This window comes from Solanum stenotomum, chromosome 5 (genome assembly GCF_019186545.1).
Source record: "Solanum stenotomum isolate F172 chromosome 5, ASM1918654v1, whole genome shotgun sequence".
In the NCBI taxonomy this organism is placed as follows: domain Eukaryota; kingdom Viridiplantae; phylum Streptophyta; class Magnoliopsida; order Solanales; family Solanaceae; genus Solanum; species Solanum stenotomum.
The window spans coordinates 50,647,618-50,661,771 of NC_064286.1; the positions used below are offsets into that span (position 1 = coordinate 50,647,618).

At 36.2% G+C, this 14,154-nt stretch overlaps 2 protein-coding genes across 4 annotated transcripts; both read right to left on the reverse strand.

Annotated features, from left to right (window-relative positions):
- Window positions 1–2,380: 2,380 nt before the first annotated feature.
- On the reverse strand, window positions 2,381–3,310 carry LOC125864124 (putative disease resistance protein RGA1). Its single transcript, XM_049544055.1, has one exon. The coding sequence runs from the start codon at window positions 3,308–3,310 to the stop codon at window positions 2,381–2,383; it is 930 nt and encodes a 309-aa protein (XP_049400012.1).
- Window positions 3,311–5,847: 2,537 nt separating this feature from the next.
- Window positions 5,848–11,115, reverse strand: LOC125865935 (putative disease resistance protein RGA3). Of its 3 annotated transcripts, XM_049546198.1 has the most exons (5): window positions 7,731–11,115; window positions 7,377–7,456; window positions 6,881–7,220; window positions 6,636–6,785; window positions 5,848–6,032 (listed from the first exon to the last, which is right to left on the reverse strand). In XM_049546198.1, the coding sequence occupies exons 1-2, from the start codon at window positions 11,098–11,100 to the stop codon at window positions 7,449–7,451; spliced, it is 3,378 nt and encodes a 1,125-aa protein (XP_049402155.1). In that variant the 5' UTR covers window positions 11,101–11,115; the 3' UTR covers window positions 5,848–6,032; window positions 6,636–6,785; window positions 6,881–7,220; window positions 7,377–7,448. The 3 variants fall into 3 exon arrangements, with proteins under 3 accessions (XP_049402155.1, XP_049402157.1, XP_049402158.1); XM_049546200.1 differs by lacking the exon at window positions 6,881–7,220; XM_049546201.1 differs by lacking the exons at window positions 6,636–6,785; window positions 6,881–7,220.
- Between the last annotated feature and the right edge of the window lie 3,039 nt (window positions 11,116–14,154).

Sequence of the window (14,154 nt, forward strand, 5' to 3'; positions counted from 1 at the left end):
AAGGTAATCCCTGATTTTAGTTTGTATTTCAGTTATGCTCAATTCACCGGTGTGCTTGCTTCTTAACTGTTGATCTGTTGGAATAATAGAAATTTAATTTTATTTTGTTTTATGGTTGATGTTAAGTCAGTAGCATAGTTTCCGCTTCGTTAATCGGTTTTTTTTTCAATTTTATTTTATTTCTCTCTTGCGAGTTTGGTCTGTCTCGTCTGTTTCTGGCTGCTGGCAGGAGTTGGGGACTTTTCGTCCTCTTCATCCTCTAGCTTTGAACGTGATCTAGACATGTATATAGATGTTGAGATTTTGGCTCCGAATTTCTTATACTTTATGATATGGTTGAACTGATTTCAAAGTGTCGTATTAGTCCTAGTTTGCCCCTGTTTATTGGATCCCTTTTGTTGCCTTACTACTTGAGTGACATATTAATGCCGCCTTTATGCTTTCGTTTTACTCATTGTTTTGATGTCAAATTTGCAGTTGAGTTTCAAAATGTAAGATTTCTGCTAAAGATTCAGATTTTCATTGACTATCTGTGTTGCATTGAATCTCATGATACCATTTCCAATTAAAATAAAAAATGCATCTGTTTCGTGTGTTTTTGGTATTTTTATTTCATTTTTTTTATTTATTTTATTTTATCTATTTTATTTGTTTTTCCTTAAAATTGGTCTGAGTGTTCTGTTCAAAATCAGAGGGCCATTGGGTTGGTTATGTTTTAGCCGTTTTTGCTTAGGAAAAATAATAAATAAAAAATTTCTTAAGTGGTATATTAAAAGTTTTAAGTTGGCAGCATCTCATCTGTTCATTTAATTCTATTCTATTTTATTATTATTATTCTTGGTTTTATATGATATGTCTTTTAGGTGATATTTAAGAGTTGCTTGTTATGCATTAATTGTTTTTTTTTACTTGTCACATTTTTCTATCTAGTTTATACATATCAGTGATAATTCTAGGAATCCTTTATTGACTCCCCATTATTTGATTTTCCCTATAGAATCGCTACAACTTTTGGTGATTAAGTTATGTTCGTTTTGATCACTGTAGTTCTAAACTTGCTAAGTCATTTGTTGCTTAATCTTATTGGTCTAAAATATGGTATTAATCTTATTCAATAACACTTTTCTATGTGTACTCAAGAACTTGGTCTTAAGTGCTTAATATCTGTTTGCTGCCCGTATCCTTAATAGTTCATTTAATCAATGTCAATTTGAGGGTATACGCATGAAAATGGAGAATGGACCGAGGTCAAACTAGAATTTGTTTACCATTTGCATGTCGTATGTGTCTACAGGGTATGGTTCATATTCTAATTTTGATTTCTTTGTTTAAATAACACATGTGCTATAGTTGGGTCTTCTTAAAAGTTAGCGGTATTTGTGAATGAGTATCAAAACAACTTTTATCCATTCTTCTCATTGTAGCTAGTAACGAGTGATCGGTCAAAGTCATTAAATTAATCCTTAATGCTCTATTATGATTTTGCCATGCTGAGTTATTAGTCACCTTAATATCGTTCACTTTATTTTATAGAAATATGTTAGAGTTTTTGATCCCGCGCTAATATGATTTTATTTGTCTTTGTATGTGAATCTGTCCGAGTTCACTATGAACTCATCATTTCCCCTTGCATTTCGGGAAAGCTATAAAGGCTCAAACTCCCTTTTCGAGTCAGTCGGTCATCAAAATCGACGTACATGTCATGGAGTTGAAAGAAGCAACAGATCGAGAAATTGAAAATTTGGGCCAAAGGCCCATTGTTAATTCAAAAAAAAATTGTATTTTGGGCCTAAGCCCACTTATTAGCTATTTTATGTTAGTTTAGGACAGGTACATGTGATTCAAATGAGCCAAAAGCTCAAAACGAAAAAGGGCCCAAATACTGGCCTAGGCGGACAGAAACCAGATTTGGGCCCAACTCTCTTTCCCTCTTTACTCTACTGCGTTCATTTTACTTATTAATATTTGTTGCTAATCATAAGGTTGAACAATTCAAACCCCCGTAAGACCCCCGTTGTGTTTTGTTAATTTAACTAAAATTGATCATCCTTAATTAGATTTAAAGAATAATTTTGCAAAAAATAGGTCACTTAATTAGTATTTCCATTTTTTCGTTTTCCCCTTTAGAATAGCTCTAATTATAAAATTTCTCAATTTAAATCAAATCAAATTACTTTAGCCAAATAATTAATTGTCGGATAACCGCATTAGCGGATGTTCTAAATGCTTTAAAATCCTTCTTAGAACATTAATAGGAACCCCCGAACCCCTTTTAAGATTTTCACTAGATTCTTGTTTTAATCTATTGAAAAATAAATCAGTTTTCTTGATTTTTCATAAAAATTAAGTGGCGACTCTAAACCAGTCTAAAATATATTTTTCAAATAAAACAATGAGTAGTCAAAAGAATGCAGGTTCCTCTGGATGTATTTATTCCTCTCAAGGTGTCCATGAACTCATGCCACGATGTAGAGTCAACACGCCACATATCATCTAAGACAAGCAAATACTTTTTTCCTTCCAATTCATCTTGTAGCTTCTTAACTATTAAATCTCTCCTTTGAACCTCAACTTTCCTCTCTGTCAATGATTCAAGGATTTGTTCAAGAAAGCTCTTCGTTTGTGACATTTCAGGTAGGCACAACCAAACTCTCTTTTCGAACTGCTGCTTGATGTGTTCGTCATTGAAAATTCTCTTAGCCATAGTTGTTTTCCCTAAACCACCCATACCCACTATGGGAATGGTGCAAAGAACAGCTTCCTTTCTCGTGTTCAAAATCTTCTCCTTTATTTCAGCAATATCTTTGTCTCTACCAACAGCATCCGAAGCAACAACTACGGAATCTGTTTCTCGAATTGGTAGTATGTTCCGAGAAGGAACCATCAGTGATTGGAGACCAAGGTCTTTGGCTAACTGATTGATAGCCCTCAACTCTTCATTGATGTTGTTGATTTTTTCAGACATTTTGTACTTAAAAACAGTATGAGAAAAGAAGTTGCTGACCTTTTCCATTAGTTTGGTTCGGTTGTTCATCACTTGTGCTTTGAGATATTCATATCTAAATTCGTCAAACACGTTTTCAGCATCTTCAGCAACTCTCTCAAGCATCTTGAGCCATTGTTCAACAGCCTGATCATCAACTTGTCGTCTTTCAGCATCATGAATGAGAGCTTGGATCATGGATACATATTTTGTCAGAGTTCTTAGATTTTTCTTGCAGTTCCTTAAAGTTTTGGCCTCCTCAATTGTGAGAGAAAGCAGCTTATCAAGCACAACTTTAACAGTAGCACCAATTACAAGATCGGCCATCGTTGCAATGCTCTTTACAAAGTTGTTTTCTTTCTCTATACACCAAAATCTTCTCAAATTTCTTGCAGAAGTATTATTTTGCTTGTTGTTTGCCGGCCTCTACAAGAAAGAGAATAATTCATAGACAATAATTTGAATAAAGAATGTATTTTTTTTTTTTGGATTAAAAGCTAATCATCCTTTAAATAAATAATTTGTGTGTTGTTTTTATTTCTAATGAATGACATTCTGCCACAAGAAAATAAGGATACCAAAAAGGAAGTCACATTCAAATCAAGTTTTTGCATCGTATTGCCCTTCAAACAGACTGGTGTTTAATTATTGCTCCTACTTCTCATTTTATGACAATTTGGAGGATCAAAATATATCTGTCCAGACCTAATTCGCTCAACATAAGTTTACATAACTTTTATTTTATTTCTTGCATTATGCCCTCCCGGCTCCCGGCATACGACATAACTTGTGGAGTAAACTTATATCATGGGAAAGGTATTTATTATTTCAATATCAGGGGCATATGTCATAACTGCCAAAAAGTTGTGATTTTGGTGTAAGAGGCATACCTTACATGGAAATCTTAGTGGTTTCATTATTTTAGGGCTGGAGGGGAAGCCTTAGCATACAAACCCAGTGCCAATCAAAATTGGACTTCTCTGGGTGTCCACCGCTCGACCATCAACTGATGGTTTGTTATGATCCAACTAATTAAACACGGAAATTAAACTAATCAAATTGAACTCAACAATTTTTTGTTTAGAAGACTTCTGTCATCATCGGAGACAACAGTTAATGGATGATCCTAGGCTTCCTAAAAAAATCATTTCAAAAGAAAAAAAAAGAAAGAAGGAAAACGTTAATATTGAAATTATGGTAAAAAAAGAAGAAGATGCAATTCAATATATATGTATCGATTTAGTTTTTATTTTTCATGCATAATAGTTAATTTCACGATTTAAATACTTTTACTATTATAATATGTATTTATCTTTAAATTAAAATACTATATATGTCACTTGTGTGCTATGTAGCATCAAATTTGCAAGATTTTCTAACCTCAATTTATGAGTAGTTACTTTTATTTTGTATGTTTTGATTTTTATTTTATGACACATAGAAAATTCAATAATATATGTGTCATTTAAATTTATTATTTACAATACAAAATTTGTATAAAGTATTTTGGGATAAACGTGTAATGCACGTCTCACATACCAGTAAAATAAAAATCACAAGACATAAGTTGCTCTTTCGACAGTGCCAGTTAGTTTAGTTTAGAATTGGACTAACATCAAAGCTCAACTAATTTCACTTTTCTGGGATTTCGCACATTCAAGGAAATGACATCTCCAATCCAATTCAGCCAAATGCAAACGAGTTTACGGAATGCAATTTCCCTTGCCAATTATGACATTGAAACACATCTAACACAAGTAGCATTTCGACGAGGTCCATGCTGGTATTTCAAACATGAATCTGAAACACAGGAAATGGTAAAAAGTCAGTTTTGGCACACGTTTCTTCCTTGGAAGAATAGAGAAGCAGATCGATCATTACAAGTAACCACTAAAAAAAAAGAGAAAGCAAAACCTGTTTAAGATAAACAGATACTGCTAATGGGACACTCTTTGCTATAAGATTCATGACAACTATCTTTGTTGAAGTCCTTCATTCACAGAAGCTTTAATGAACGGAGAAATTGTCCTGTGAAGTGAAAGTAATGAGAAGTGTGTCATATATTCATAAAAGTTCTACTGTCTAAAGCATGAAAATAAAACCAGCGTTGCAGAAAAGATTATTCTTTTATGAGCCTATTAACAAACTTATATAGATTTCTACCATATGTGGACATGGAAATAGTTCCTTGAGAGTTTTCAATATACTAAGAAAAGTAAACGAGATTTTAGATAAGTGAGATGAGATAGTATAGGCTTGGAGCCTTTTCTGTGATGTCTTAGAGTGGACGGCGTTCCACGGTGGTTGTTGTTGGATTGAATCCTATTGGAGATACCATCACCCCCGGGGTTGTTCTTTCTAGCTGGGCTGGGAACGTATCGCTGGCTGGGTAGACTCGGTGATATCGGCGATCGCCCCCGGGCCTCTCTTTCTAGCTGGGCTGGGAGTGTGCTGCTGGCTGGGTGTCCCCGGGTCGCTCTTTCTAGCTGGGTTGGGAGCTGACTGCATGGTAAAATGACTCGCGATATCTACCTCACTCACGGGTCCCTCTTTCTAACTGGGCTGGGAGTGGACTGTTTGGTTGGGTGCCCCCTAGGGTCACTCTTTCTAGCTGGGCTGGGAGTGCGCTGCTGGCTGGGTGGAGTCTGATGGATTATCTTAGTTACTTTGGGCTAGGAGCCTGATTTTCTTCTTTCTCATTCGACTTAGCTTTTCTGTGTACCTGTCGGGCTTATGGGGGTTCGTTCAGGTTTTATTTGAGCGTGTGCTTTCTTTTCATATCCGTTTGACCTCTTTGTGTCTAGATTCTATTCTTTCTTATTGTTTTTACCTTTTTTGCTCAGTCGGCCTATGATGCCTANGCAGAATAGAGAATCCTTCAACCTAATGGACAGATGTCCCTCCAACTGGTCAATCCATTCAAGTCCTAGGTCCTTCGCAGCGGATACTGCTACAATAGTTCTTGAGCATACTTCAACCCAAGTTTAAAACTTGGCTAGTACAAGAGTGAGGTGGCTCATGCAATTTGTCTTTGTACAACAGCAACCTCCTATCTAAATCCATAAAAACAATCAGTGAGAATTTATTTGAGCTGAAACTCATGAACAGAATTCAATGGGCACCTCCCATTTGACATTACTCAGTTATATCTAGAGGTCATAGATATATAGACAGTTAGTTATGCTTCATTTTGGACCTGTGTGTCCTTTGTCAGTGATTTTAGTACTATGACTTACATTTATGCCAAGTGTTTCTTTTACAAGACTTGTCTTTTCAAATGTGTTTATACTAATGTTTCCGCTCATGTCTAGATGTATGCTCATATCTAATGTCATGTTATGGGTACGCCCTCGGGCCTATAATGATACCGAGTGCCAGTTCCGCCCAAGGTCTAAGCTCGAGGTGTGACAAACCTAGAGGACTAGGATGGATTCCACGAGCTAGTGGTTCCACAAGCATGGTTCACAACTCGTGAACCATTCCGTGGGAACCTGGAACTTAAATTTCAATCTGGTTTTCTATGCTACATACTGAATATTCATGGGCATGAAATCCGAGGTGTTACATTTACTTCATAACTTACGGGATATTATGATACAAACAAAGAAACTTATGCTGTGGAAAAGTTGTTATTTCGGTGTCATAGGCATACCTTACATGGAAATCTTGGTTCAATAAGCAAAGTAGAGAAACCTTCAGCCTAATGGATGGATACGCCTCAAACTGGTCAAATCATTTGTGTCCTTCTCAAGGATTAAATTTGTCACCCCTATCATCAATGCAAAACACTGGATTATATGGACTGAAGTTGTGGCAAAAGGAAAAAGGAAAGAAGAATTATATGGAAAGAAACACCAAATTAACTGAAACTAATGTAGTCTCTTCCAAACAGCTTACATTCAAACAGGTACACGATTTCATGGATAGTTGATTGATGCAATTAGGATGCACACACGGCCATGCAAAGACAGAGGATAGACCTGTGTAGCTTCTCATTGAGCACTCTATACACTTTGAATTTTTTTATGCTTCATATGTAGACTTCAGTTGCCCGAAAAGGTTGTTCAGTATCCAAATACTCATAAAAGTGTTCCATAATGAGTCTAGAGCTGAAGATTTTGTTCTTCATATATACAAAATAAAAGTGGTGGTTCCAAAATACTTTACATGATTCTGCCCATGGATTTTGTCTTGATATACCACAAAGATGATTTACCATGACCTTGTACCTAGTAACCTATGAGAAGAATCATAAATTTTCATGATTAAACTTTCTTTTAAGGAAGGTAATGTTGTATTCATCAGCATAAACCTCCGAAAATTGGTTCCCAACAAAAACAAAGATAAAAACAGGTAGATTACAAAGTGCCTATAAATTCTAATGAAAATTTACCTAACGTAGTTGCCTGCCGCTCATGGGATTTGGCTTGATTTACCACATTGACGTTCTAGTATGACCTTGGAACTAGAAACCTAGAGGGAAAATAAAACATAAGTTTCATGATTAAATCATATCACGATATACCATACTTGAAGAATTAGAAGAAGAACAGTTCCATTAAAGTGGACAAGCAGAATGCAGAAAGCATAGGCACAGATGCAATTGATTGATAATTTTTGCATTTTTTAATGTCAAAATAATTGCAGGAAAAAATATTAAATTACATACAAAGCTTTTTTTCTGGAACTCGCGGAAAACAACATTTAAAAAATCTACTCAGAAAGTGAAAGAGAAACAGACACTTACGTCTATCCTGAATTATCCTCCTGCCTAATTCAATATTTGGAATATGGGAAATGTTGGACCACTGGGAGTTTGGGCCACTCAGATTGCTACAACTTTCTTCTAACTTTGGGCAGGCATAAATTTGCAGGTTCAATAATTTGGTGAGGCGTCGCATGACATCTCTGGATGGAAGATGCTCTAGTTTTTTGCAGTTAGATAAACTTAACGTTTCCAAAGAAACAAGGTTGTCGAGCCCATCCGACAAAGCTTCTAACAATGGACAATCTTGTATCCTCATATATTGTAATTTGGGCATGGCATCTGAGAAGTCCACATATCGCAGCCGTTTGCACCTCTTTAGCGTTAATGTTTCAAGAGAAGTAAGGTTGTCAAATCTATGAGGAAGAGCCTCGATTCCGAAATCAGATATATGGATCTCTATTAGGGCAAAGAGTTGCATCAGCTGATAGGGCAGAGAATCCCAGTGCAAGTGTCCCGACACCCCCAATGTACGAAGGGACAACAGCTGCCGAATGCCATTAAAAATCAATTGGAATGCCTCAAAATCCACCATCTCTGAGAAAGGACCAATATGCAATTTCCGTAACCCGGTGAGACGGTGAAGTCCTCCTGCGGCTACACTAATCAATTTGGTACATTCTAATAAACCCAAATATGAAAGTGAAGGCATTTCCCACACATGTAAAGGCAAGGAAACTAAGTTGTTACAGTGCTTGACCATCAAAGATTCTAGAGACAGACAATGCTCTAGCATTCCACTTGGTAAACTGGTCAATTCATCACAATTCCATAACTGAAGACTTTGGAGGGAAGTCAAATAATTCTCTCCACTGGGAACAGGAAAAGAACTGAAATTGGGGCAGTTGTCAATCCTTAAGCTCTTTAAAGAATGGAGATTGTACAAGCTTTGTGGCAATTCACGAAACTCTCTGCAGCCTGAGACCAATAAGTATTGAAGAGAAACGTTGTTGTGGAGCATCTCATCGGGAAGACAAGTGAGCTCCTCCACAAAATAGACACTAAGCTCTACGAGAGATGTCAAGTTGCTGCACAAGTTCAACAATGGCTTTTCACTGTTAACACTATCAATTGATAATTCACGCAGGATTTCAAATTGACTTGGAGTACTTTTTAACAGCCGACACCTTGAAATCGTCAACTTCTCAAGCCTAGGAAACATTCTAACTCCAACTTCATCTCCCTTCCACTCAATAAGACTACGCATAGCCTTCAATACTAGTTCTTTCAATGACGGGAACACTTGGATAATGTTGCTTGATCCAATATTGCTAATCTCAACACCATATAAAGCAGGTCCAATGCATTCCAACTCATCGAATCCTACCAGCTCAAGATGCCGAAGGAATTTCAGTTGGCCAAGGGATGGAATTTCCTTGCACCTTGTGCAACCACTTAGGTTCAACTTGACCAAATTTGGTAGCAACTCTTCACTGAACCATGAAGGAAATTTAGTCCCTAAATAGTCTGCTACTGATAAGGCTTTCAAGTTAGAATGCGGTTGAAGACCATCCAACACATGCTCATCATTGATCTCATGGCCTTCTGATTCATCATGGGACCATAAATATGCCAGCTTGTAGATATTGGGTTTCTCCTGTAAACATGCTGTTCGAGCCTCTTCTTTATTTCTGACTAATTGGAGACTGTCGATCGTCAATGTACCTCTAAGGTTTTCCAAACGACCTAATTCTTCAATTCGACGACCTTTCTCTAAACCTATGTAAAAAAACTGTAGCGTCTGAAGACTGGTCAATTGCCCCATATTAAGTGGCATCTGAAACTGACCATGAATTGCTGATTCGAAATATATGTGTCTCAAACTTATCATATTTGCCATTTCTTCTGGAAGCTTCCTGAGTGAAGAACAGCCACTGACTCTAAATGTTTGCAAATTGTAGAGCTTGCAAATGGAGTTGGGAAGGTCTTCGATCTCAGTGTTGGAGAGATCAAGATATCTCAAGTATATTAGCTTGCTGATTTTGGCTGACAACTCCTCAATGCCTGATCCGGACAAATTTAAAACTCTCAAGAACTGAAAGCTCAATAGCATATCATCAGATATATTGCTTTTCCAGAACAATGTGCACAAACGTCCTGCCTCATTTATCGCATCCATTTGATCACTTTGTGAGTCCCATCCAAAGTATCGAACTTGAGAAAAAATTTCACCTCCAACACTTTTCGTATCAAGTAGTTTAGTTTGTAATGTATCTCCAGCCAAATCATGCACAAGATCATGCATCTTACAGTGTGTAATATTGTTGTGCTCATCTAGCTCAACATCTTGCAGCAAGGAATATTGCAACAAGAGTTGAAAAAACTTGTTCCCTACGTCTTCCATCACAGGGATCTCTTGACTTGGACGAAGAAACTCTTCTGCCATCCAGAGTTGGATTAGTTGGTCCTTTTCAAACTTATAATCTTTTGGAAACATGGCAAAGTAAGCAAAACACTTTTTCAGATGTGGAGATGGTAGATAATCATAGCTGAGTTTTAGGATTTTCTTTAAGCTATTTTCCCCATTATCATCTTCACCTGCAACAAGAATTGCCTGCCATTCATGTTTTTCCTTTCTGCAGAAGAGGCATCCCAAAACACTTGCAGCCAACGGTAGACCTTGACACAGTTCAACTATCTTTTTCTCCATGCTCAGTATTTCCTGCGGAACTTCCCCATCAACAAATGCTCTTTGTTTGAAAATGGACAAACAATGATCATCTGTTAGATTTCCCAACATATGAAGATCTGCGGCAACTATGGATGCCACCTGCTTCATACGAGTAGTCACGAGAATGCAGTTTCCTCTGGATGTATTGATTCCTCTCAAGGTGTCCATGAACTCATGCCACGATGTAGAGTCAACACGCCACAAATCATCCAGGACAAGCAAATACTTTTTTTCTCCCAATGCATCTTGTAGCGTCTTGACTATTATATCTCTGCTTTGGACCTCAACTTTCCTCTTTGTCAATGATTCGAGGATCAGTTCAAGAAAGCTTTTAGTTTCTACCATTTCAGGTAGGCACAACCAAACTCTCTTTTCGAACTGCTGCTTGATGTGTTGGTCATTGAAAATTCTCTTAGCCAGAGTAGTTTTCCCTAAACCCCCCATACCCACTATGGGAATGGTGCACAGAACAGCATCCTTTCTCATGTTCAAAATCTTCTCCTTTATTTCAGCAACATCATTGTCTCTACCAACAACATCCGAAGCAACTACTGTGGAATCCGTTTCTCGGATTAGTGGTATTCTCCGAGAAGGAACCATCAGTGATTGGAGACCGAGATTGTTGGCTGACTGATTGATAGCCCTCAACTCTTCAGTGATCTTTTTTATTTTTCGAGACATTTTGCTCTTAAAAGCAGTATGAGGAAAGAAACAACTGACCTTTCTCATTGGACTGTTTCTGATCTTCACATGTCGTTTGATAGATTCATACCTGAATTCGTCAAACACATATTCAGCATTTTCAGCAGCTTTCTCAAGCCTCTTGAACCATACTTTAACAGCCTCAACTTGTGGTGTTTCAGCATCATGAATGAAAGCTTGGATCGTGGATACATTTTCCATCAGCATTTCCAGATTTTCGTTCAAGTTCCTTACACTTTTGCCCTTCTCAATAGCGAGAGAAAGCAGCTTCTCAATCACAGCTTGAACAGCAGCACCAATTACAATTTCGGCCATTGTTGCGTTTGTTCCTTCACCCAAGTCTTCTCAAAGTTTTGTATAAGTCTTTCTTTTGCTAGTTGTTTATGGTGGTACTAAAGGAAAGACAATACTAATTCATAAAGTACAATAATTCAAACAGTAGAAAAAAAAATGAATGGTTGTCATGACTCCTAAGACAAATATCACTATAAGCAATAAATACTGTCAGGGTTTTGGTAAAAGTTTATAATATCTGCATCAGTTGTGTATTAATTACCATATTTGAAAATTTTTTCATGCTAGGAATAATGCTTACTATTGCTTCCTCATAAATATATAATGCTTACTTAGTTACTATTGTATATTGGTGCAATACTACTAATATCATAAATTTCTAAGTATTAATCCTGGAAAAAGGGATTTAATACAAGTATTAGCATGATTAAAGACACAATTACCATTCAAAACCTCTTTTACAATTTGTCCATCATAATTATGGATGATATTTTTATAAATAAATATTTTATGCAATGCATGTTACTTTTAATATACCAAACTAAACAATACTTAAAAAATAATACATATTTAGTTAATCAAGTACAACTATACAAGTATTATTAATACACTTTATTTAAATTATTTTTATACACTCTACTAAATGATCTCTAACTTTTATAGAAGTCTTTCAAACTTTGTTTGGATTAGTTGATTGTCAATAATAACTGATAAACTATAAGGACCGACAAATATTTGCAAGTACTAAGAAAATAGCGCTATTTGATGTGCTGACAGGCCAGCCACGTAACTTATCCTCCAGTTGAACGAACTTAACCTGCTCCTTTAGCTTAGGGTCATAGGGAGTTAGTGAAAATTACAAAAAAACAGAATTACAAGATTACAATTGAAAATAAAATGAAGAAAATAAATTTCTTCAAGCTGAGGCGTGGATATCTCGCTCTCTTTAAGGAGATTCAAGCCTACTACAGCAAATGTTTTCACCGGTCCAGCAGTAGTCCTCTTGACTTGTCCACTACAGGATACAACAGCCTTCACAAAGTATAATAACTCAACAACTCTAGACAAGAGTTGAGTCCAAAGCTCCACAAAAAAGAACACCTCCCTTCAACTAATAAGAGCTCTCTTTTTGACAAACTTTATGCACTCTATATTTTTTTTATATGTTGTGTGTATCAAACCAAATGAAGACCACCACTATTTATACTAGAAGAAGTCTTCCTAGCAATGAATAGGAAGATAATGGGGTAGTAAATAGTGAAAATAAATAACCTAGAGGTTACATATGTTACAAAAATTAATGAGTGAAATAATGTGAAGGCATCCAATGCCACTAACGTGCAAAAATGAAGAGCTGCACAACCACCATAATTCACAACGTTCACTGGAACGTTTATCACCATGAATAATGGCATTAAAGCCAAATAACAATTGGCATTACTCAGCCACTTAAAGGAACACTGTTTGAGCATCTTCTTTATTTCTGACTAATTGGAGACATTTGATCGTCAATTCACCTCTAAGGTTTTTCAAACGACCTAATTCTTCTATTCGACGACCTTTCTCTAAACCTACGTAGAAAAACTTTAGCGTCTGAAGACTGGTCAATTGCCCCATATTAAGTGGCATCTGAAACTGATCATGAATTGCTGATTGGTAATATACGTGTCTCAAACTTATCATACTTGCCATTTCTTCTGGAAGTTTCCTGAGTAAAAAACAGGCATTGACTCTAAATGTTTGCAAATTGTAGAGCTTGCAAATGGAGTTGGGAAAGTCTTCGATCTGAGTGCTGGAGAGATCAAGATATCTCAAGTATATTAGCTTGCTAATTTTGGCTGACAACTCCTCGATGCCTGATCTTGACAAATTTAAAAGTCTCAAGAACTGAAAGCTCAATAGCATATCATCAGATATATTGCTTTTCCAAAACAATGTGCACAAACGTCCTGCCTCATTTATCGTATCCATTTGATCACTTGGTGAGTCCCATCCAAAGTATCGAACTTGAGAAAGATTTTCACCTCCAACACTTTTCGTATCAAATAGTTTAGATTTTAATGTATCTCCAGCCAAATCATGCACAAGATCATGCATCTTACAGTGTGTTATATTGTTGTGCTCATCTAGCTCAACATCTTGCAGCAAGGAATATTGCAACAAAAATTGAAAAAACTTGTTCCCTACGTCTTCCATCACAGGGATCTCTTGACTTGGACAAAGAAACCCTTCTACCATCCAGAGTTGGATTAGTTGGTCCTTTTCAAACTTACTAGTCTCTGGGAACGTGCTTTGCACGTGAATCACATGCTAATTAGTCCAACATCTTAAATTTATATAACTAATGTGGTAATATGTTTGTGATGACCAGAACTAAAATTGAAATGATGGAATATACATAACACAATGGATTGTTTGAACATCTAAATTTAGTTATGTAAATCAATTAGTATACCAAACATTTAACTTCATTTTCTTGTTTCTTTTACATTTTAACAACATTGTCTACATGTGATAAGAGCAATGTCGGATCAAAGTGCAAATAATTCATGTGTAGAAAATCTTGCATTGTTATTTGATTCCTTCTATAGCCGCATAGATATTAAGAAAATTTATCAAATGAAAGTAATATTATCGAACTAATGTAGATATTTGATCAGTATATGTTTTTCTTTGAATGATCATTATCATTTTCATGATGTAAAGCTACAAAAGTAAAGTTAGTTATAATAGAGATAT

Excerpts from the sequence above, each read along its gene's own strand:
- LOC125865935 (XM_049546201.1), bottom strand. The coding sequence starts at position 11,100 with ATGTCTCGAAAAATAAAAAAGATCACTGAAGAGTTGAGGGCTATCAAT.
- LOC125864124 (XM_049544055.1), bottom strand. The coding sequence starts at position 3,310 with ATGGCCGATCTTGTAATTGGTGCTACTGTTAAAGTTGTGCTTGATAAG.